This window comes from Cupressus sempervirens, chromosome 3 (genome assembly GCF_028749045.1).
Source record: "Cupressus sempervirens isolate cs-2001-9-10 chromosome 3, ASM2874904v1, whole genome shotgun sequence".
Lineage (NCBI taxonomy): Eukaryota > Viridiplantae > Streptophyta > Pinopsida > Cupressales > Cupressaceae > Cupressus > Cupressus sempervirens.
Window position 1 is genome coordinate 486493124 of NC_143120.1, and position 24655 is coordinate 486517778.

General features: G+C 35.9%; 1 protein-coding gene across 1 annotated transcript in view; it reads right to left on the bottom strand.

The window, feature by feature from the left end:
- Positions 1 to 1282: 1282 nt before the first annotated feature.
- The window catches only part of LOC149567289 (P-loop containing nucleoside triphosphate hydrolases superfamily protein), a 151208-nt gene continuing 127835 nt past the window's right edge, over positions 1283 to 24655 (bottom strand). Inside the window, exons 10-13 of the mRNA XM_089820454.1 lie at positions 2455 to 2538; positions 2245 to 2340; positions 2007 to 2134; positions 1283 to 1864 (exon numbers count right to left, since the gene is read on the bottom strand). Coding sequence (XP_089676580.1) covers positions 1763 to 1864; positions 2007 to 2134; positions 2245 to 2340; positions 2455 to 2538 — 410 coding nt within the window. The 3' untranslated portion in view covers positions 1283 to 1762. The remainder of the gene's footprint in view (positions 1865 to 2006; positions 2135 to 2244; positions 2341 to 2454; positions 2539 to 24655) is intronic.

Consider the following 24655-nt stretch of genomic DNA (forward strand, 5'->3'; position numbering starts at 1 on the left):
TGTCCAACAATTGACCCAACATTTGAAAATTATTGTTGAGACTACTACCACCCATCATGCTTGGTTAAAGCAAAAGTTTATTCCCTATTGTTAGTTGACAATCTTCTATGTTGGGTTCAAGGCATACCACTACTAACTCTCTCTCTGACTCGCTTTGACTGGGCCCCATGTTATAAAGTGTCAAGTATAGTTTAAGTGTGAAATGGTTGAGTTATGAACCAATGTGTATTGTGCACTATCTAGTTTTTGTATTTAGCATCCACTTTGCTTTATGTTATTTTTGCAATAATAGTGCATGCAAAAACAAGTAGTAAAAACAAAAACAAAACAAAACAAATTATTAAAAAATTATTTTAAAAAAAAAGAAAAGAACGAAAAAAAGCAACGGGTAAAATATCCAACACACTTGTTAGGAATGAAAACTTGTACTCCTTATGTTCCCTCTGGACTCGGTAGAATGTTGAGATTGGTCCCTAACCACTCAATGTCATTTCTACCCCCAAGTCTTTGTGGTTACAATCTTTGGTAAACCCCAATCTTCACCACTGCAATCCCAACGCATTTATCTTCTACACTTCCTATTAAAACCTTTGTAATCTCTGGTATTTCACCGTTGCAAGCCCTGGTATTTCGCCACTTCCCTATACTTGACCCCAATTTCACCAACTAGAATGTGACATTTTGTTCCGTTGTAGCTCGAACTCATAAGTCCTAATAACTTGGAGGGTTGTTGGGGTCTAAAATTTATGACACATTTTAGTGTGTGCCTGCTCTTTACAATTTTTTTTATCATGAGCTTGTTATCTATTGAATGAGTTGAATGGCTTGATCCCTAAGGTCTGTCAAATGGAGCAATCTTTGTAGAAAGGAGAGTGCAAAGCATTGACATTCTTTTACTCATTTTGATGAAAATTCCAAAACTGTCATGTAGTTTATGATTTAGGAATCCCAAAAGTTGACAGCTAAACATGCTATGAATGATCTCGAGTTATTGCTATTGTGTATAGGCTGTAAAGTGTTAAAAAATGTGGACTTACAAAAAAAATCAAGACAATATTAATTAAATAATCATAAAAATATGAATATAATAATGTACATAATCAATATTTTTGTTAGAATTGGATAAGTTATTTTAATAGCTTCTACAATCTTTATTCAACTCTATTATAATATCAAACAACGCTTTTATGTAGATGAAAGCAAACCATCGACAACGGCAGCATAGGATAATGTGAATCAGGACAAGTTTACTAAGTAATGCATATCCAAGGACATCAAAAACTGAAATGAAGTTTGTCACGATGCATTAGTGAAGTTTATAGCAAATTGCCAACCATGTTTGACGAATTTTTGTGTACAAAAATGATAGGAACTGTGTTTCACAATATATTTGGTAATAATATGACAGGCCCGTTCCTTTTCTTACTACAACAGGACAATCCTTAAAATAAGCATTGGAGAAGAAGCTGCGTCGGAAATTAATAAATGCCGTACTAAAATTTGTTCACTACAATGAATATAGTTAGTTTCACCGCTGAAGCGAGTTTCAGATTCCCGGTATTACTGCATTAATATCACCGCTAAAAATACTAAGATGAACAAAGATGGCATGTTGTATAATTGCAATCCCTTCTGTTGTGTGTTTGAACCTGACGAAGATAGCTTTATAAAGGTGGGCATGAGAATTAAGCAGCAATATACTTCCATCACATTTTTAGAATAGACAAAGATAGTTACTTTCAAGACATTTCTCATCAAACAACTATAGTGATAAGCTGCCAAATTGTTGATTCCATTGCTCATAGATTCCAAGTTCATTTTGGGAAACAGAAGGCCTTACTTCTTGCAAAGATTTCTGAAAATCCTGCAAAGAAAACAACCCATTTTAACAAAATAACGGATCACGATCAAATAAAAAACTTCATTGCTACAGATGTTTCATGTAACATAATAGCCACTGCTGACATATTAATAAATTATTCATATACACGGTTTATCTCTCCAACCTCTAATGTGACTGGCCTCATATCCTCCTTCCTCAAATTTGCAATATCAATCCCTTTACATAAGGCTTCTCTGAGTGGTCCCATTGAAGCATCCTTAACAAGATTTTTCATGTCAGATCCAGAATAACCTGGCACGTAAGTATTTTCATCAGTGCAACAGCACACGAGATAAAATAGTTCTACAAGAGACATAACTATCAAAGGTATCTGTATTCAAAAGCTAAAATTAAACACTTGCCATCGGTAATTTTGCAAACAGAACGTAATTCTTCATCTGAAAGATTAAACAAGCCATCCTTCTCCAATAAATTCCTTATTATCCATGATCTGGCTTCTGCAGTAACACGGGGCAGAAATTTACCTCATTAAATGGGCAACTGACTGTGAACAAGATTGTTTTCCAATTTTATAAGAAACCTATTACAAAATAATTATCTGTAGCTTGTACCTGTAGAAGGCAGTGGTATGTATAGACGCTTTGTTAGACGCCTTCTGGCAGCTTCATCAAGCTCCTGCGGCCTGTTTGTTGCCCCTGATGATATTATTCTTTTAGACAAAAAAATATAAACCAGAAATGATAAAGAACAAAAATTATATATCGAGGCAAAATATTTTCTTCTTTCCTGATATAAAAGGTCTCTGCTTTAGAATATACATTAAAATGCAGAGAAACTATGCTAAATGAACTCTTAAAAATTACTATGCAGATGTGGAGAACAGGTCAAAATGCTCCAAATAATTCAGTTTTCTATGTCATTAAAGTTTCAAGTACCTATTCCAAATACTTCGGGAAGGGTTTTGTGTCTGAGAAACTGTTAGATTTGGGTATGGAGATAGGCCTAATGGAAAGTAAATTATGACAATAAATTGTATTTCTATCAAGAATGATAATAGAATGGATAAATATTATCATATCACTGTGTGATGTAGAACAGGTCAAAATGCTCCAAACAATTCAATTTTCAATGCCATTAAAGTTTCAAATACCTATTTCAAAATACTTTGGAAAGGGTTCTGTGTCTGAAAAACTATTAGATTTGGGTATGGAGATAGCCACCCAAGATCTAGAGGTCTAATGCAAAGTAAATTATGACAATAAGTTGTATTTATATGAAGAATGGATAAATATCATCCTTTCAGTATGTGTGATTAGGAACTAGGAGTCGCACTTGCTATGTACAATACCCCTTTCACAACAGCACAACACTACCCCTCCCTGTCCCCCACCCCCAAAAGTACAAGTTAGGGAGAATATAGATAAATGATCATAACGCAGATAGGTATTCGCTATTAGGCATAAAGTACCCATGTACAAATGTACTACAATCTATCACAAGCAAAGGTAACAAGAAAATGAGGGGAAAAAACTAGTCCCCAAAAGAGAGCTGATAATATAAAATTATCATATTAGGCATGTTAGGTACCCATGTACAAATTTACGACAATCTAACTTGCACTTGAACATAAGAGTCAAGCTTTTGCAAGTGAAATTTTAAATTTTAACGGTCATTTTTTGCTCCTTTTCACCCATTCCACCCAATCAAGCATCAACATAAAAAGAAGACTGAGGGTTCAAAATTGATTCAAATCATCAAATTGAAGTAGAATTGAATGCCATGGAGGCATACAAAGACACTTGTAAAGAAACAATCTATCATCACTTTTCTAGACTAAACGTCTAGCTCAAGGCTTGAAAAAATTACTTTCCAACTCAAGGCTTGGAAAATTAAGTTACACTATATAATGTCCATTATTAGAACTTTACTCAGATTGCCCTGAATTTCCCTAATTAGGGTTTGGAAGATGCTTCGAAATGTGTACTGTCGGATTAGTATCTTAATCTTGAGCTTGCAACCAGGTTGGTATCACAAAATAAATAAACATGAAACTCAATAATGCACATATAGAATTACAACTTTCAAGCTATCCAATAGATGTCTTTAAAGTATCATCCAAAGCATTCATTGCCCTTATGGAGCAACCATGGGAGATCATTTGAGGTGCCTTTGAGCCTATCCAACAAGTTCAAGGTTCTAGAAGTAAAACCACCATATTGCCTCTTGCCTAACTATTCAGAGTTTAGGGGCACAGAAGCATGTTTGTCATTTGACCTCTTGCTTAACTCAGATGGATCTTTGGCTACTTGCCTTCCTGCATTTACCATATCTCCCCTTCACAATGACAACAGTATTATTATAGTCCATAATATTGATATGCCAAGACATTCTTATAATATATATGTCATGCCACAGTTATGGAAATTAATGCTGCTAAGAACAGGGTGGATGTCAGAATCTGAAGATACCTTTCTTATTGACTATATGCTGTTCTATATCGTTTCCTTCATTTCTTTGACATTCTCTTGCTTATTCAATGCCTTCCTCTGAGTATCAATCTTCTTATATATATATCCTCCAACCAGTAACAAGGCTTGTCTCTTCTATCGTTACAACCCTTCCAATGGTAGCATCCCGTAAATTTGTCTGTTGCTCCTTAATGAATTGCTGTTGTTTGAAATAACAAATTTTAATTTGAAGTTCTTATCATATAAACTGTTGGATTGTGTGTACTGCTGATCACTACTCATAACACTAGGGATCGCTGCCTTCATATATCTGTCTCCCTCTCCCTCTTAAAACAAGATCACTATCAAAAGGAAATTCGTTTTACTGATTTTTACAGGGTATGACACACTAGGTGGGGAAAGACGAAGATGTAGATCGTATTTGGTTGCTTACTTCATTTTGACATGTTATCATATGTAAACAGTTATAATGCTCTTATACATTTATTATTTATTATTATGTTCAATTATAATGTATTGCCAACTTTGAAACTATAAAAAAATTCAAATTTTGAGAGTTTGAGGATCATATGATGTGCAATGTTTTAATTGGGACAATTTGATAATCAAATTAGATTTTTTGTGTAATTACAAGGTGTTTTTTGGTCGAGTGTCTATTGATTTTTTGTCAAAGTCCATGCCAAGTTTTGAGTCCGACTCAAAATTTTGGACTGCCAAGTTATGTCCAAGTCCCTGTTTTCAAACCATGTTCAAGCCTAAGAGTACTTTTCCCATTATCCTTGTTGTAGCGTTATCTCCAAAATTTATTGTACCTGCATTCACTTCCTTCAAAGAAAGAAATTTGCCTTTCCCCATGTCATGTGACTTGAGCATCCACTCTCAATATACCATTGGTTTCCTTCATTTTAGGCATTGAAAGCTGTTTGCACAAGCATTAAATTTCCTCCTATTTTTCTTGGCCTTGCTTTCTATTCCTCAACTTTGTAGATTATTCATTTCTCTTGCTAAGATTGTCCTCCTTGCTTCGGTAAGAGGTTCCACAAACAACAAAAAAGTGTTTGTATGCGCATAGTTGTTGCACTTATAGCATATAATTTTGAAAAGCATTAAGGGAGCAAAAGGAATTGCAGATTGTCCTTAAGAACCCAAAACCATTTCTTGTACCTATCCTACAATCCATTGATTTATGTTAAAATTGACTGCAGAAAAAAGCAGTAAGCAAATAAAGAGTTTTGGAGTTTGGTTATGGGAGCTTGCCTTGGAACGATTTTCTGAAGTTGTCCTTGTTGTCCTTATGAGGGATGCTAGTTCTCTATGAGATATCCCTCTCTTCCTTATTGTTATTGTCACTATTAATGGAGCTCTTAAGCACATCAGCATAGTCTTTAGGATTTTCTTCATTGGTAATTTTGTAGCCTTTGAACCTGAACCTTCTATGGTAGCCTTATGATTTTCTTCAAAGCCAAGACCAGTCTTAACGAATGCCAACCTTTGGACATGGATAATATCCTCCATTACTTTCCAAACTTCATGCTTTTGTTAAACTTAGTAGTCGCTTTTTCTAGTTCTTTTCTCAAGAAAACAATTTCAGAATCTATTACTCTCCTAAATAAATTTGAACAAAGGAAAGGTCAAGGCTCCAAGGAAGTGAAAGATTGTAATGTTCCCATTATAAAATAAATCATTTATCAAACTATTGTTAATGGATTGATTGATTTAATATATCTTGGACCCATTTTTATTTTATTTCCGTAGTTTGTGTCGCCGTCAGCTATCTTTGTACACCCTCAGAAAGTTTTCCGATAGGCATTTAAGCACGGCTTGTAGGTAGACTTTAGGTATGCTTTTTGGATTATTTCTATGTACTGTGAATTCCTGTTGGAGTTCTGGATTGTTCGCCATTTCAGAAGTGAAAGATCTTCCCTATTTGGCTCATGCGGTTTCGATGGGATTTGACCCTCACCCTATTCCATTGTTGCATGTAATACTCTACTTGGATTTGGCAAATCGGAGTATCATCTTTGGCAAATATTAATCGAAGGGTGCTTGTGTTCTAATTTCCATTATTATTTGATTCTATCTGATAAATTTGGATCCATAAGTTTAGATTGCATTATTAAGTATTTCTTCCATCTGCATACCCTTTATCATTCCACACTTCAGGATAATAATCAAACAAAATAAGATATCATTGAACAGCAATCCATGTGTTCCGTACAACCTTCCTCTGTTGCATAGTCTCTTGTTCATACGGCATTCCTATTCATCCACATTGTACGTCTTCTCCCCCCATTGTACAGCAATCTGCTCCACCGTACAGCCACCAAAGCCTCCTCATTGTATGGCTACACTACCCCAATCCACCATATGGCCTCTTCTTTCATCCTACCATATGGCTACCAAGGATACCATACGGCTCTGCTGCCAGGGACGACATCCTCCTTCATTCACCCTGTATGGCCACAAGTATATCATACGGCCTTGATTCCATCTACTTGTTGTTGCCGTACAATTTCAGTAATACTCCTCTGTTGTACAGAACCCAATCCATCCGTTGTCATCCATACAAGACCGTTCGAGTTGCATTCAACTACCATCCGGAGGTTAGGAACATTACAAAGATGACCAAGGACCTAGCAAGCGCACCAGGGCCAACTCAAAAAAGACAGAGGGTGTTGAAGCCAAAGAAATCGATGACCTGAAGGCCTCTGTAGAAAACATGAATATCCTTGCAGACTAGGCAGCGGATCTACTGAAGACCCTGTAGCTGGTTTTGTGATGTCTTTTTGTTGTCTTTTCTTGCTGGTTGTTTTAGGGTACTTGTTTTAGCTAGTTCTGCCCTTTGGTGCTGATGCACAATTCTTCTAGGTTTTTCAGCTTTTGCTATCTTGCTCCTATGTAAAAGGTTTTGGGTCCTTTAAAACCTGTTCTTACTTGATCAAAACAATTTCAGAATCTAGCTTTTTGCAATCTTCCTCCTTTGTATTTAGCTGAAATATCACTTCCCCTTCTATTATTTTTGCCTCTTCAAATTTATTCTTTAGGCTTATAATAGTCTTTTTTGCTTCTTCGAGGCTTTGCAATATTTTCAGTCTTGAATCAATCCTCTTCAGATTTTTATAGGTACAACTTCTGTTAAGAATTATATTTCTTGAACTTCTTGATTTCACTCAAGGCCCAACTGAGTTCTTCAAGATCCATTTCTCTATCCATCTCAATAATTTCTTCCTCTACTAAATCCATTTTATCTATTCCTTTGTCTTCAATTTCCAAGATGTCACTCTCTACTTCCATTGGCTTCAAGTAAATTTCTTCATTGTCACTATTAGAAAAGCTTTCTTGTTTTCCTCAAATGAGCTACTATCTTCTTTAGAATAGAGGCTTTTCTTACCAAAGTTCTTTTCATATCTATCTTGTTTGTGACTCCTTTTGTATTGATGATGGCTACTTCCTTTCTCTTGTTATTATCTTCATCATCACAACTTTCAATTTTTACCAATGGACACCTAGCAAAAAAATACACTATTTTACCACAATAAAACATTTATAGGCCAACTCACCTTTGTATTTGTCAGATCCTTTCTTGAGCTTTCTAAAAAAGTGAGCTTCCTTTGCACCATATTCGCCATTGGACCTATCGCTTGATTCAAGCTCTTTATTCTTCATTTTCTTTGAAGCTCTAAAGATCACTTCATGTTTTGATGGCTTGTCCTTTTCAATGCTCATCTTATATGTCATGAGGATCTTGCGCAATTCATTCATAGTTTATCAAGATCTTCCATTTTCTCGATGGCAGAAATTTCAAGATAAATCTCAAGGGGGAGAGATCTTAGCACCTTTTTCATGCTAAATGAACCTTCAACCTTATTGTCAGGGCCTTTGGGTGTATGATTTCATCCATATAAAGAAGCTAGTCTACAATCTCAAATTGTTTTCATTGGGTTTGGAATGTGGCCTTCTAAACATTGTCATCACCTTTATAGATCTTGAGTTTATCTTAAACTTCTTTCACCAAATCACATGATTCGGATAAACCGCACAAAATAACATTCACAACCTTTCAATTGTTTGCACTTGCCTACTTTCTAACAATATCCATTGACAAGTTGATGGAGCTACATAACCGCTAACTACTAATTCCAAAATATGAAATCCACAAGCCATTAGATAAATTTGCATCCTTATGCTTGAGAATTCATAGTGTTAGGGATATTCTACAATTGACAATTTGTTCAAATTAATTAACAACATAGGTAGACCAGTCATAGCTTATGAGACAAAATCTCTCCTACCTTTAAGAGAAGGCTCCCATTTCTCAATGTTCCTTGGATCAACTCAAGGTAATAAAGAAGTTATGAGATTTTGTAAGTGGTGTTACCAATATTATTTCCTCTTATCTTTTAGTAAAGAATCCAGTTACCCGCTAGTAATGGGCAAGATTAAATCTCTAACTACTCTTCTATCTAATAGCTGGAAATGGTGATACTAATAAACCAACACCAACTCAAAGGCTGATTGCAAACGTACCAGTTTGGCTCGAAGTCATGTTTTAATTTATTCTATAAGAATAACCTCTACCATTGGGGATCTATTCTATAACAATAACCTCTACCATTGGGGCACAAAAACTTTCAGAAGTAGGGAATTCTAACTATTTTTGTGAATTGAAATGCAATACAAGCTATAGTCAAAGCTTCTAGTCTATGTATCACCACAATTGCTCCCAGTCAAAGCCTTAAATCCGATGTTATGCTCTATCATTTATACATACAATAACAACATGAATCAAAGATAACAGACACAAATTATAGTCAAAATTTCTAATTTGTAGTATCACAATTGCTCTCAATCAAAGCTTCAGCTCCAATTGTTTCTTTGTATTCACTTTTCTTCAAACAGTACTACACAATCAAAGTTATGCTTGCACAATTTATCAGAGTTTTCTTGCATACAATAAAAGATGATTTTTACAATGAAAGGACACTTCTTATATAGCAAAAGAAGTGAGAGAAATGAGGAAAAAGTGGAAGCAACTTAACCACTTTGACTCAATAAAAATAGGTGAGAAGAACTATTGGATTACATGTCATTAAGACATGTAATCGAAATACATGTAATTGCATCACATTCAATTCATCTTCTACAACTACAACAATATGAAGAAAAATTTGGAACTGTTGAATCAATCATGTCAATTGTTAGCAAAAGCCTTTGTACTTCGTGATGGAAACATAAGTGATCACCATATCGGAAGTCACTGTATTACGCATTATTGCACTCTCTTTGATAAATTGCAATTTATTATTTGAAAACTCAATCTTCCTCTTTCCACAGCCATGAATTTTTCATTGTAAAATTCATACATTGTAGAGTTTCTAACACTTCAAAAATCCTTCTCAATGATGTCTAAATTTAAACCCGGAACAACTTTCCCATCACCATCTTCAAATGATTCTTCTCTTCTGTTTTTCTCTTTTTTTTACAAATCAAAGTGCTTAGGCGCATTCCCACACGAACTTAGGTTCTAGGCCAGCCACTGGGAAAATGGAGATCAAATGAATTATTGCTTCCTTGGATTCAAAGCACATCTTGATAGGATGTCTCTATTTTTTGAGGTTATTCTGACATATCTTGAAGAGTGTGTCACAACAGGAACATGAAAACATCTTCCAATGAGATCAAATCGTTGAAAACTTTAGGATTTGAGTTACGATGAGGATCCATGAGAGATGGGTGTTTGAAGCATGGATTAGATACTTATTGAACACTTTTCAAGGCTTAGAATGAACGGTACAGTTTGTATTTTGGGCAAAAGTGGCCAAAATCAGGTTTAGGATGATGGATTGCATGTGGGCACAAAGAGGCTTTTTTGGGAAAGGTCAAGAATGCAAGTTGAAAGCATTTGGGTATGTGCAAGATGAGAGTTTGGATGCTTTAAAATGTGAGTTGTCACCCAAATTGGGTTCTCTAGATGTCATTGCATGTAGTAAAAACTCTTCATTTGCATGATGTAAAATATGCAATTGGGTTCATAGAGTACGATTACATGTATGGGAAAGCAGAAGATGAATGAGTTTGGAAAATAGATAAGTATGAGAGGAGGAATCGTGGAAATGCACTTGCATTCTTGGGTGTAAATCAACTTTTCTCCAAAAACAAATTAAAAACAAGCAACAAAGAAGAAAGAAAAACTAAAAACAAAACAGCTTACCTCTTGCTATTGACTCAAACTTGAAAATCTTGAAAACCTTTCTTTATATGCAATTTCGTTCTTGAAATTCGGAAGACTTTTGCTTTTGCAACAAGAAGAAGATTTCAAACTTATTTAAAGACTAAATGCAAAATAAAAGGGCTGCATTTGAACAAATGGACAAAAATGAGCCAAAGACTACAATGTTTTAGCAAAAGAAGTGAGAAATACAAACAAAGTTGAACCCTTCTACTTACTTGGAGCTCAATGAGGCAAAAATGGAGGAAAGAGAAGTTTCGATGAACAAATCTTCTCCAAAATCAGGTTCCCACGCATGCAACAACCAAGAGCCTTTGAAAATTTCAAAGTTTCAATGCAAATCATAGTCTCCAAGGTCAAACGCATTTGCATGAAGACCAAGGTATTGTTGCAATCTTCTTCCTTCAAACATTTTTGGTGCAAATCGAACTTATAGGGCCCAGTGGCATGGGCATTTTTGCTTGTAGATGCCAAAAAGGTGGTCTCCAAAGTCATTTACATGCAAAACATTTATGGAAAATGCATGTATTTGGGTGTTTTTGGTGAAAAACGTGCCCTAGAAATGCATTGCATGAGGCAATTTTGCATGTATTGGTGAAAAACGTGGATTCTAGATGTATTTACATGTATTCACAAGCCAAAATGCACCCTTGAGATGCAAACACATGAGGAGAAAATGTATACATTTGTGACTTCTAGTGCAAATCGCACTCTAAAGATGCCATTACATGTAACATTTTTAGAGGAATGCATGCTCTCAATGGCCAATCGAACTCTTGGGATGTAATAACATGGTTTATTTTTCCTTAGAACTCAACGTTTTCTTCTTATGAGAGAAATTGGATTCTCCAAGGCAAAACACATGAAGCAAATGCATATGCAAAGTGAGTTTATACTGCAAATTGCACTCTTGGAGGGCCTTTACATGTGACGATTTGGCCGGAACATGCATTTTACACGTAAATCGGACTCTTGACATGTAAACACATGTTTTATTTATACTTTTTTATTTGCCTAAGTCAAACAAATCCCTTCAAGTGCAAATCAGACTCTAAAGATGTTATTGCATGTTTTGAATGTGCTTTTGGTTTGCACAAGTCAAACATTACCGCCCCAATAGTAAATCGCACTCTCCAAGGGTGATTGTGTGTTTTATTTTTGCCTTTACATGCAAATCGGACTCTTGTTGTGTGATTGAATGTTTTAAAATATGCTTTATGAAATAACATGCACTTGGGAGTCCAAGGTAAATCTCACTCTCTAGATGCATTTGCATGTAACATGTTATAAGGAAAGACATGTTGTTAAGTTGCATCACTTAAGTGGTCTATTTAGCACATGTCGAATTGATTACTGAGCAAATATCACTTAAAGTGGTCAAATAACATATTTACACCAAATATTTTACATATAAAGTGCATATGTTCAAAAAGTAACATTTCACTTAAATGTTTTTAATTAAAACATTAAAGCAAATCTCAACATCAAAAAAAACTGAAGTAATAGAGCAACTTAAGTGAAATACCAAAAAGCAACTCAACATCAAAATATAACATTAAGTACACTATAATGAATTAAGTCATAAATTTAAGTCATAAAGTAACTTTAAAACATAAGTGAATTTAAGTTATATTTTTCAAAACGTGAAACTCACTATTAGAATATAACATCCATCTTTATAAATATGCAATTGAGCTTGGAGAGTCCACTTTTTAGGGCACTTAAATGGTCATATATTTTGACTAACAAGTTTGATTAAGCCCTAAGATATACCGAATCAAATGGAAAACCAAAAGCAGGAGATTGAATGAAACGAAAAGACAAACAATCTAAACTAACACTCAAAAACGCAAAATAGGGACTTTGAAGGCCTCAAAAATCAAGCATAAGCTAACAAAATGAAAAAACAAAAAGGACTTGACGAAAGCCTTCAATAAAAAGATTCACTATGTGGATTGGGAACGATTAGTCGATCAATGTTGGCCAATTAAATAGTGAATTATCTCAGAAAAACTTAATTGAAAAAGTTTTGTATAATTGCCTACATTTTGTGGTGACAAAAAGCAGGACAATAGATGGCTTTTTCTAGGGAATGTTACTTAATTGTTCTTGAAAACAATGAGTGACATATAATCCAATTCTCTAAGAGCTCCTTTGGCAACAGGAATATGAGTGGAATAGGCATATGTAAATTCTCAAAATTTTGAATTCTTTGTTTAGGTGCACCAAATTGGAATTGTGAATCCAATTTTGGCCCAAAAATTAGCATTTGCAATTCTACCTAAATAGGTGGAATTGGAATACCTATTCCTATTCCAGTTTTATTTATTTTAGAAATCATAAATTTTTGGGTCTATGAATTCCCCATCAAATTCTAACTGAACCAAACAAGAATAGGTATATGTATCCCTATTTTCTATTCCAAAATTATTATTCCAGAGTAACAATTCCTATACCCATATTTCTATTCCTGCAGCCAAACGGACCCTAAGTGCCTTCATCCATTCATTGTGTTTTAGAGTCAAGGGACCCAAAAAAACAAAAAAAAGAATCTAACGCAACTAAAAGCAAAGCAAATCTAGTTAACATAAAACAAAAAATGTGCAAATGCACTTATTAAAAACAAATAAAAACCTACCTAATTAAAACTAGCCAAAAAAATTTAGATGAAACCATTTACTAGTTCAACAAAATAGCTAACGTTTTTTCACCAGCTTGGAGTACCTTGTATGTTCACAAGCAACTTCATATAGATGGAACATGAACACCTCAAGCAATGATGTGAATGCTTGAAGTAACACCTCTTGGAAGAGATGGAAGAGTTCACCTTCTTGAGATGAATCATGTGTATTATTTCTCTAAGAGACGTCCATGAATTGAAACTCCTCCTTTAGAAGTGAACATGATTCTTTTGCTTCTTCTTCAATAGTATTTTTAGGTTCAAGTACACATGGAATGTCTAGCTTTCCATTAGCCTCCAACCAAGCAAGTTGTCGAATTGGACATCCCCTTGATCGAGCAAATTATGGATTCTTATTGTCAATTGCTTGACTAGTTCGTCACAAACTAGCACCTTAGGATGATCAAGAAAATCTTGCTCAAATGATTTCAATAAGGACATGCCTTCACTGCATAGCTCAACATACTGCTCACAAACTTTTAACTTGAGTAAGTCTTTATTGTTTATGAAAAAATCCTTTTCAAGCTTCAGGATAAAACATTTATACAAATTGTACCCAAGTTCATGACTTTAAGACACATATACATCATTTTCAACTTGATCAAAACTTTTTTGCAAGTCTCCTTTTATAACATGATTGTTTTGAACCTTTGAAGAATTTTTTTCCTTCATCTTTTCATCGCTGATCGTTTGAGACTGTGCACACCAGGTATGAGAGTCCCCAGTTGTCTTCTTCCTTTTCTTGGAAGAGAATAGCAAGATCACTAGCTTTGAACATAGGATGCTTCACTATTGTCTTTGCCAATGGTCACTCAATTGCAAGCTTCTTTGATGGTGAAACCTTTTTTTGCCGGTTCCCAACAATTGAATAATGAGTAGTTGGAAGAGGCCTCCTTTGTACATTTTCGTGAGGAACGAAGAACATGCCTTGAGTTATTTGCTTTCTAAGGGCAACTAGTTCATTCGCTAACCTCTGCACCACACAATCCGTCCTTGCACTAGAAGAAGATGAGTTGGAAGAACAATGACTTTCTTCAAACCCACTTGCTTTGATTCGTATCTTCCTAGCGAGAACAAGATCATCTTCAATTTCAATCGCCAATGGCTGTGCAGCTACAAGAGTAGTTGGGGCTGCTCCCCTTAATAGGAAAAAAAAAACTTCAAGAATTTGAGCATTGACAAAGAAACACCTCAAATTGGGAGTTGCAAGTTAAGTAGTAACTGAAATTCTTTGTGTCAATTTGCTGAAATGAGCAACAAATTCATGCATAGGTAAGTGAAACGACTTCTTTAGGTGAGCAAGTTGGGACAACAATTCATGAGCATCTTCAGGAGGCTTGAACCTTTCCTCAAACTCGGCTATGAGAGTAAACCAAATTTGTTATAGTACATGGTCATAAATAGTAAAACCAATAAGCAGCCACGCCTTCGAGAGTTTCCACGAACAACCTTACAGACACGTCCTCATATCCAACAACATAAACATTACATGCAATGCAGAAGGCAACAATATGTTCATCAAGATGTTGTTGTTCATCACCAAAGAATTTGGGAAAATTCTTCCGTAAGCAATTGGAAAGACCATGTAGAGGTGGAGCTAGATTCAACACTCCAAAAGCATTTCCCCATGGACCCTTGGCCAAATACATGTTGTTGGCAAATGCTTGAAACAACTTCAAGAAATAAAATTACAATGCATATTTACGATGAAAAAGGACCTACTTCAAATCAAAGCATGAGGCTCTCAAATGTGCATTGTGTCCCCAATAGAGTTGTCAAAAATTGTTGGTGGATATATTGCAACCGACGGTTTGTTCAAATTCAGTTAAAAAAAAGGTAGACTAGGCACAGCATATGAGACAAAGTCTCTCCTACCTTTAAGGGAAGGCTCCCCCTTCTCACCATTCTTTACATCAACTGAAGTTGAGCATGAAGTTGAGAGATTTTGTAAGGGTTGTTACAAATATTCTTTCCTCTTATCTTTCACGAAAAAATCCACTTACCCACGGAGCGAGTATTGAGCAAGATTAAATCTCTAACTATACTTGTATCTAATAGCTCAAAATGGTGATGTTGATAAATCAACACACACTCAAAGGCTCATTGAAAGCGTACTGGTTTGGCTCTAAGTCATGTTTTAATCTATTCTATAAGAATAAGTTGTACCATTAGGGCACAAAGAATTCCAGAAGTAGGGAATTCTAACTATTTGTGTGAATTGAGACGGCAATACAAGCTAGAGTCAAAGCTTCTAATCTATATATTACCTCAATCGCTCTCAGACAAATTTTCGGCTCCAATTGCTTCTTAACCCTTTATGCTCTACTATTTAAACATACAACAACATGAATCAAAGATAACAGACACAAATTACAGTCAAAGCTTCTAATTTGTACTATCACAATTGCTCTCAATCAAAGTTTTAGCTCCAATTGTTTCATTGTATTCACTTTTTTTTCAAAACAGTACTACACAATTAATGTTATGCTTGCACAATTTTATTAGAGATTTCTTGCATACAACAAAAGATGATTTTTACAATGAGGGGGCACTTATATGAGGAAAGAAGTGAGAGAAAGAAGGAAACAACGAGAGCAACTCAACCACTTTGACCAGGTATAACTAGGTGAGAAGAATTATTGGATTACATGTCATGAGGGCATGCAATCGAATTACATGCAATTACATCACATACAATTCATTTTCTACAACTAAAACAATGTGAAGAAAAAATTGGAACTACTAAATCAATCTTGTAGATTGTCAGCAAAAGCTTTTGTACTTGGTAACAGAAACATGGATGATTGCCAGATTGGAAGCCCCTGTTTTCCACGCTACTACACTCTCTTTGATAACTTGTCACATATTATTTGAAAACTCAATGTAATCAAGCATTTCTTCATCCATAGTTGTGAATTCTTCTTTATCAAATTCGTACATCCTAGAGTTTCCGACACTTTGAAAAACCTTCTCAATGATGTCTGGATGTAAACCAAAAACAATTTTCCCATCGACATCTTCAAATGATTCTTCTCTTCTCTTTTTCTTTTTCTTTTTTTACAAATCAAAGTGCTTAGGTGCATTCCCACAGAAACTTAGATTCTAGGTCAGCCACTAGGAAAGTGGAGATCAAATGAATTATTGCTTCCTTAGATTCAAACCACGTCTTCTTGATAGGATGCCTCTATTTTTTGACGAAATTATGACATATCCTTGAAAACTTTAGGATTTCAGTTACAATGAGGATCCATGAGAGATGGGTGTTTGAAGCATGGATTAGATACTTATTGAACACTTTTGAAGGCTGGGAATGAACAGAACAAATTGTATTTTGAGTTAAAATGGCCAAAATCAGGTTTAGGATGTGATGGATTGCATGTGGGAGAAAAGAGGATTTTATTAAGAGAGGTCAAGAATGCAAGTTGGAAGCATTTGGGTATGTGCAAGATGATAGTGTGGGTGCTTTAAAATGTGAGTTTTCACCCAAATTGGGTTCTCTAGATGTCATTACATGTGGTAAAAACTTCTCATTTTACATGATGTAAAATATGCAATCAGGTTCGGAGAAACCGATTTCATGAATGAGAGTTTGGAAAATGGATGAAGTATGGGAGGAGGAAACATGGAAATGCACTTGCATTCTTGGGCGTAAATATTCAACTTTTCTCCAAAAACAAGTAAACTAAAAGAAACAAGCAAGAAAGAAAAACTAAAAACAAAACAACAACTTACCTCTTGCTTTTGATTCAAAATTGACAAACTTGAAAACCTTTCTTTACATGCAATTTCATTTTTTAAGTTTGGAAAACTTTTGCATTTGCAATATAAAGAAGATTTCAAACTTATTTAAAGACTAAATGCAAAAAACTAGGGTTGCATTTGAACAAATGGACAAAAATGAGCTAGAGAATGTAATATTTTAGCAAAACAAGTGAGAAGTACTAACAAAATTGAATCCTTCTACTTACCTAGAGCTCAATGAGCCAAAAATGGAGGAAAGAGAAGTTTGGATGAATAGGTCTTCTACAAAATTGGGTTCTCCATGTGCAAACGCATTCAACAACCAAGAGCCTTTGAAAAATTCAAAGTTTCAATGCAAATCATGGTCTTCAAGGACAAACGCATGTTCGTCAAAGACCAAAATGTTGCAATCTTCTTCCTTGAAACGTTTTTGGTACGAATTTAACTTATAAGGCCTAATAGCATGTTGTTGTGCTTGTAGATGCCAAAACGTGGTCTTCAAAGTCATTTACATGCAAAACATTTTTGGAATATCCATTTATTTGGGCATTTTTGGTGAAAAATGTGCCCTCGAGATGCATTTTCCGTATGTATTGGTAAAAACTGTGGACTTCAGTGCATTCACAAGCCAAAACGCACCCTTGACATACAAACACATGAGGAGAAAATGCATACATTTGTGACTTCTAGGGCAAAGCGCACTCTAAAGATGTCATTACATATAACGTCTTTAGAGGAATGCGTGCTTACAATGGCAAATCAGACTCTTGGGATGTACACGTATGGTTTATTTTTCCTTCCAACTCAATCGTTTTCTTCTTATGAGCAAAATCGGACTCTCCAAGTTGAAACACATGAAGCAAATGCATATGCAAAGTGAATTTATAGTTCAAATCACACTCTTGGAAGGCCTTTACTTGTCATGTTCTGGCTGGAAATTGCATTTTACGTGCAAATCGGACTCTTGACATGTAAACGCGTGTTTTATTTTATGCTTTTTCATTTGACTAAGTCAAACATATCCCTTCAAGAGCTAAATCGCATTCTCCAACTGCAATGAGATGTTTTATTTTTAGCCTTCAAGTGCAAATCGCACTCTATAGATGTCATTGCATGTTTTAAAAATGTTCTTTTGGTTCACACAAGTCAAACATTTCCACCCCAATAGTAGAGATGTCATTGCATGTTTTAAAAATGTGCTTTTGGTCTGCACAAGTCAAACATTTCCACCCCAACAGTAAATCACACTCTCCAAGGGTGATTGCATGTTTTGTTTTTACCTTAACATGCACATTGGACTCTTGGAGGGTGATTGCATGTTTTAAAATATGCTTTTTGAAATAACATGCACTTGGGTGTCCAAGGTAAATCTCACTCTTTAGATGCATTTGCATGTTTTACATTTGCATTTGCATGCAAGAGGTAAATCTCACTCTCTAGATGCATTTGCATGAAACATGTTATAAGAAAAGACATTGTTGAGTTGCATCACTTAAGTGGTTTATTTAGCACATGTTGAATTGATTATTGAGCAAACATCACTTAAAGGGGTCAAATAATATATTTAACTATATATTTTAAATATAAAGGGCAAATATGTTCAAAAAGTAACAATTCACTTAAATATTTTAAATTAAAACATTAAAGTAAATCTCAAATTCAAAATAGACAACAAAGTAATGAAGTGACTTAAATGAAATATCAAAAAGCAACTCAACATCAAAATATAACATAAAGTGCACTATAATGACTTAAGTGATAAATTTAAGTCATAAAGTAACTTAGAAAGATAACATAAAGTGAATTTGTGTTATATTTTTCAAAAAGTGAAACTCAACATTAGAATATAACATCCATTTTTCTAAATATGCAATTGAACTTGAACAGTCCACTTTTTGGGCACTTTTTCTTAACAAAAAGCTACTCCTTAGCTTGTTTAAAGATCTTGTTGATGCTCCTTGGTCCTATTAGCAACCATGTTGTGACCTTCCTCTGGCTCTACAATCTAAAACACGATTACTTACATGCTTGGCACTATTGGCACTTACAAGCTTCCTCACTTGTGTTGATCAGACACATTGGCTTCTCCACAACACACTAACAATGAACACGTTGTTCGTGACTTTTCATTGTCATACTTCTCTCTTGGGATCACACATTAGCTCAACTCTCTTGGCTCTCTTGCTAATCACTTTACAATCTAGCCTTTTTCCTTGAACCAAAGTTCTCTTTTGTAGTCTTCACATGCTCTATTTTGAAACCCTAAATTGTGAATTCAAAATTTGAATCCTCAAGCCTTCTTCTAGCTTGTCCTCATGTTGTTGTTCATGTCAAATGTAGTGTGTTCTTACAAGAGTTAGAGATGTTCAATGACCATGATGGCTTGCATTGCTGAAAAGATTTCAAATTTGAATTCTTCCCATTGTTCCTTGATATGTCAACACCATCACCATTAAATGCAACAAGGAGTACACTTCTTCCTACTTCCTGACGTGGCGGTCACGGGTATCCTACTACATACTTCCTCTTGCTGACTTGGCCAATCCATCATGCATGACTACTAGTCACTCTATCTTTCCTGCATACTTATCATCTTCCTTCACATTCTTGCTTCAATTAGCATGACTCTATCTAAGTGGTTATCCTTTGTCATTGCCTCTGCTAGGATCGATCTTTCCTTTCTCTAATCACGCTTGTAAACTAGAATTGCACATATAAGTCCAATGTGCTTCACCAGTCATACTTCACACTAGTCGTTATTCCTTCTTTGCCTTGACATCAATGACAACTCAAGTCATAACTGAGTAAACTAGTCACTCCACTAGTTTGTCCTTAGGCTTTTAGTTAGTTATGCCAACAATCTCCCCCTTTGGCATCAATGGCAACACTTATGATCTTGCTTGATCATGGATTTTTCATCACTATTCATGCTTAGCAGATAATATCATGACTTTACCTTTATCTTTTCATCTTCTCTCAACATCTCTCCTGGGATGATGCATCCACGTCCTTTGACCGCTCTGGGCCGTCTTGGTGAGTTTACTAGGTTCTGTTAAACTTATCTCCTTTTCTGTTGAGTTCTACCTGTCTCTTATGACTTCACTCTTCTTTTTTAATTTTTCTTTGTTTCTTAAATTCTCAACTTCTTCCCCTTTGACAACAATGCCGAAGGTGTTCAACTTAACTCTCTAATTGCTCCCCCTATGGAGTAGTCCCAATTGCTCATCAATCCATACTTTTGATTCGACCACTTTTGGAACATGGATTGATGCTTGCCTTCTTGTTTCACTTCAAGCTTGATAGGAGTAATACCCCTCACTTCTCTCTCATATACTCAAAGGTATCCTTTTGAAGAGATTTCGTGAATATATCAATTAGTTGCTCCTTAGTTGGTACATATTCCAACCTTATCTCTTTCTCTTGCACTTGCTCTCTTAGAAAGTGATATTCTATCAATATGTGCTTTGTCTTTGAGTGCATAATCGGCTCCTTTGCTATGTTGATTGCACTTGTGTTATCACAATTGATAACCACTAGTTCCTCCATCTTCTCTTGATCCCTTCAAGCAGTTATTTGATCCAAACAACCTGAGTGCAGTTCATTGCAGCAGCTACGTACTCTACTTATGTTGTTGACTGCGAGATGTAGTTTTGCTTCTTGCTGGCCCATGCAACCAATCTTCCTCCAAGAAAGAATGCACCACTGGTCGTGCTCTTCCTATCAACTATGTTCCCCACCCACTCAACATCAGTAAAGACACTAAGCTCAAAGTTTCCTTTACAAGGATACCATAGGCCATACTCTTCAATACCCTTTAGATATCTAAAGATCCTCTTCACAGCTACCATCTGTGATTCCTTTGGGATGGCTGAGAATCTAGCCACTATACTGACTACCAATGTAATATCTGATCTGTTGTGCACAACATGCTACAATTTGCCAATCATAGATCAGTAAAGTGTTTCATTCACTTCTGGGTTCTCATCTTTCTTTGACAGTTTGCAACCAATCACCATTGGGGTGCCTACCGATTTGACTACCTTCACATCAAATGTCTTCAGAATCCTCTTTTCAGTTGGGACACTTGATGTCCAATGAAAATTTTGATCTCACCAATCCTAGACATTTCAAACTCTTCATTGCTTCAGCAAATTTTGTGTTTATCTTATCATCTCCTCCAAAGATGATGCCATCCACAAATATCTCAGCAATCCATCTCCTATTTCATTTTTTAGGTATAAGTTGTGGTTGTCGCTTGTTCTCACAGTGCCTATCTTTATCAAATATCAATGCAACCTCTCACACCATGCTCTTGGTGTTTGTTTCAGTCCATACAGGGCTTTCTTCAACTTGCACACTTGGTTTTTGCCCTCTTCAATTTCAAATCCTTTTGGCTTTTCAATATAAACTTCTTCCAAAACTCTATACAGAAATGCAAATTTTACATCCATCTAGTACATTTTGAAATACTATATCTCGTGAAGGCTAGAAGTATCTTGACTCCTAGGTTGGCCAATAGTGCAAAGGTCTCACCATAATCTATGCCTTCCTCGTGTGTATATCCTTTGTAATCAAGCCTGGCCTTGTTTGTGACCACTTCTCCATCTTCGTTCATTCTATTTTTGAACACCCATTTTGTGCCAATAACATTCTTGTCTTTTGGTCGAGGTACCAGGGTCCATGTGGCATTCTTTGTTATCTTGTCTATCTCTTCCTCCATGGCCTTTCTCCAGTCTTTGTCTCCGAGTGTTTCCCTTGTAGCCTTGGGTTCCATGAGTGAGAGCAGAAATATTGTCTCTCTCGCTTTTCTTCTTGTCATCACTCCAACATCTTTATCTCCAATGATCTAATCAGCTGAGTGGTTTCTTTTGACAAATTTGGCTATAACTGATTCTCCTTCACATGCTTCTACTCTTGGTACCTCAGGTTGAGCAGCTTTTGCCCTTGCCGATACAACTTCTCGTACACCTTTTGTGTCTACCGTTACTACTTCCACTGAGCCATTTAATGGAATGTATTCAAATTGTTTGTAGTCTTCCACTTCCTTCTTACTTTCTTCTTCATTCTTCTCAGAGAACTCATGTACCTTTACATTGGAAAGTTCCACCATCTTATTTGTATAGAGGTTCAAACACCGGTATGCTTTTCTTTTGATAGAGAATCCTAGAAAGATACCCTCATCACTCTCTAACTCAAACTTTCCTTGGTATTCATCTCACTTGATGTAACACTTGCTTCCAAATACCTTGAAGTAACTCACTGAAGGTGAGTGACCAAACAAAAGTTCATAGGGAGTTTTATCTGTTCCCTTCCTCACCTACACCATATTCAAGATGTACACAATTGTGCTCATAGCTTCTCTCCAATAGATTTGTGCAACGTTGTTTTGAATCATTAGTGTTCTAGCACAATCTATGATTATTCTATTCCTTCTTTCAGCAACACCATTCTAGTGTGGTGTCCTAGGAGCTAACATTAGCCTTCTGATTTCATGCTCTTGACAATAGCTCTCAAACACTTGTGAGGTGAACTCACCTGCCTAGTCTGATCTCAAGCATTTCAATGCTCTACTAGTTTTTGTTTCCACCTTTGCCTTGTAGGCCTTGTATATGTGGAAGGCTTCTGTTTTTTCTTTTAAATAAACAATCCACATCATTATGAAAAAATATCAATAAATAACATGAAGTATTTGTCACCAAATACACTCTTAGTCCTCATAGGACCACACAAGTTAGTATGAACTAACTCTAAAACTTGTTCAGAGGTAAATGACTTACTCAAAAAACTAGAACTGGCCAACTTTCCTAAATGACAGTCTCTACACATCACATTGTCAAGTTTAGTAATAGGTGGTAAACCTCTTGCACATTTTTTCTTTCCTACCTTAACAATGCTTTCAAAATTTACGTGACATAATCTCCTATGTCATAGCCAACTACTATCATTCTTAGCTACTAGGCAGTTCTTCTCAGAAGTATTGAGGTAGAAGAGATTACCTCTTCTTTGTTCTTCCATAGCTTGAAGCTTATCAGTCTTGTAGAAAATTCTGCAAAGACCCTTTGTTAAATTCAAACCTATAACCTTTATCCATTATTTGAGCTACACTCAACGAGTTATATTTGAGACCTTCCACTAAATAAACATCTTCACAGTTAGTAGATTCATTTAGAACTATAGTACCCTTGCCTATCACCATGCATGGTGAGTAGCTGCCAAATTTCACCATTCCTCCATGTTAGGCTTCCACCTCGTGGAATTCGCTCCTGTCACCAGACATGTGGTGAGAGCAACAACTATCAATTATCCAATTCTTGTGGATATTGGTGCTTGTTATCAGGGTTGTTCCACCCTTTCTTCCGTTATGGCAACAAAGGATATTTCGTTCTCGTCTTCATCATCTAAACTGGTTCACTCTTCATCAATCACACCATTCTCAGCAACGTAGCATCATTTCTTCTCCTTTCCTTTGGAGTTTTGCCACCTTTTGTTGTTCTCCTTTTTGACAAGTTCAGGACGTCTAGGGTGTCCAAACTTCTCACAGTTAAAACATTTGAATGGAAGCTTACCTTTGTAAAGGCAAACATAACTTCAAATAACGCAATATTTATCTAGTGGAAACCCAGCTAGGGTCAAAGCCATGGTGTGTGACTAGATCCTCACAAAACTTGCACTCTCCACAAGTGCGCCCAGTCAAGAGCTTATCTATGTTAAAAGATTACAAAGACACTATTAAGTGTCACCCGGTTAAGGAATTTGAATAAAACCTGGGAAAGTATTGCCCTATTAGGAGCCACCTAGTTAAAGGACTTCAAAACACAAGGTAATGTGTCACCTATTAGGGGATTTAATACAAAGAACATGTTAGTGTCTACCCACGACGAGAGTTGTTGTTGTAGTTATTTGAAAACAACAGCGGTGATGAACTAAATAAATAGCTACTTCACCTAGCTTGTTTATAGATCATGCTCCTTGGTCTTGTCTACAACCTTGCTCTACCCTTCCTATGGCTTTGCAATCTCAAACACGATTACTTACGCGCTTGGCACTGCTGGCACTTACGTGCTTTGTCACTTGTGTCGATAGGGCACACTAGCTTCCACAACACTCTAACATTGCACACTCTTCTTGTGACTTCTCACTATCATACTTATCTCTTTGAGATTACACCTTAGCTCAACTCTCTGGGCTCTCTTGGCTCTCTTGCATCTCTCAACTTCTTTCTTACCTTGAGTTCATCCAAGGAATAGTGAGAAGGGGGAGGCTTCCCTTTAAGGTAGGAGAACTCTATCTCACACACTGTGGCTAGTCTACCTATTTTGCGACTAAATTTTACCCAAAACTGTCGGTTGCAAAATATCCACCCAACAGTTTCTTAGAGATTATGCTGGGGATCGCACGCATTTGGAGGCCTTTTGCTTCCATTTGAAGTTTCAAGTCCTTGTTCTAACTAGCACTACTAGCAATCACACTGGCAAGCTTTGAGCACGTGTATTCTAGGAGAAAGAAGGTAGATAGCTCCTCAAGTTTCGTTGGATCATTTTGGGCTCAACAAGCTCATTTTGATTTACTCACCAAAATCCCTTCTCTTTCCCAGACTACAAGCTACCCACCTTCCAAAAAGAAGATTGCTATACCCAGTGAAGATTCCCAAATTTTCGTCAAACCCCTTGTTTTTGTTGCACAGCTAATTCCTA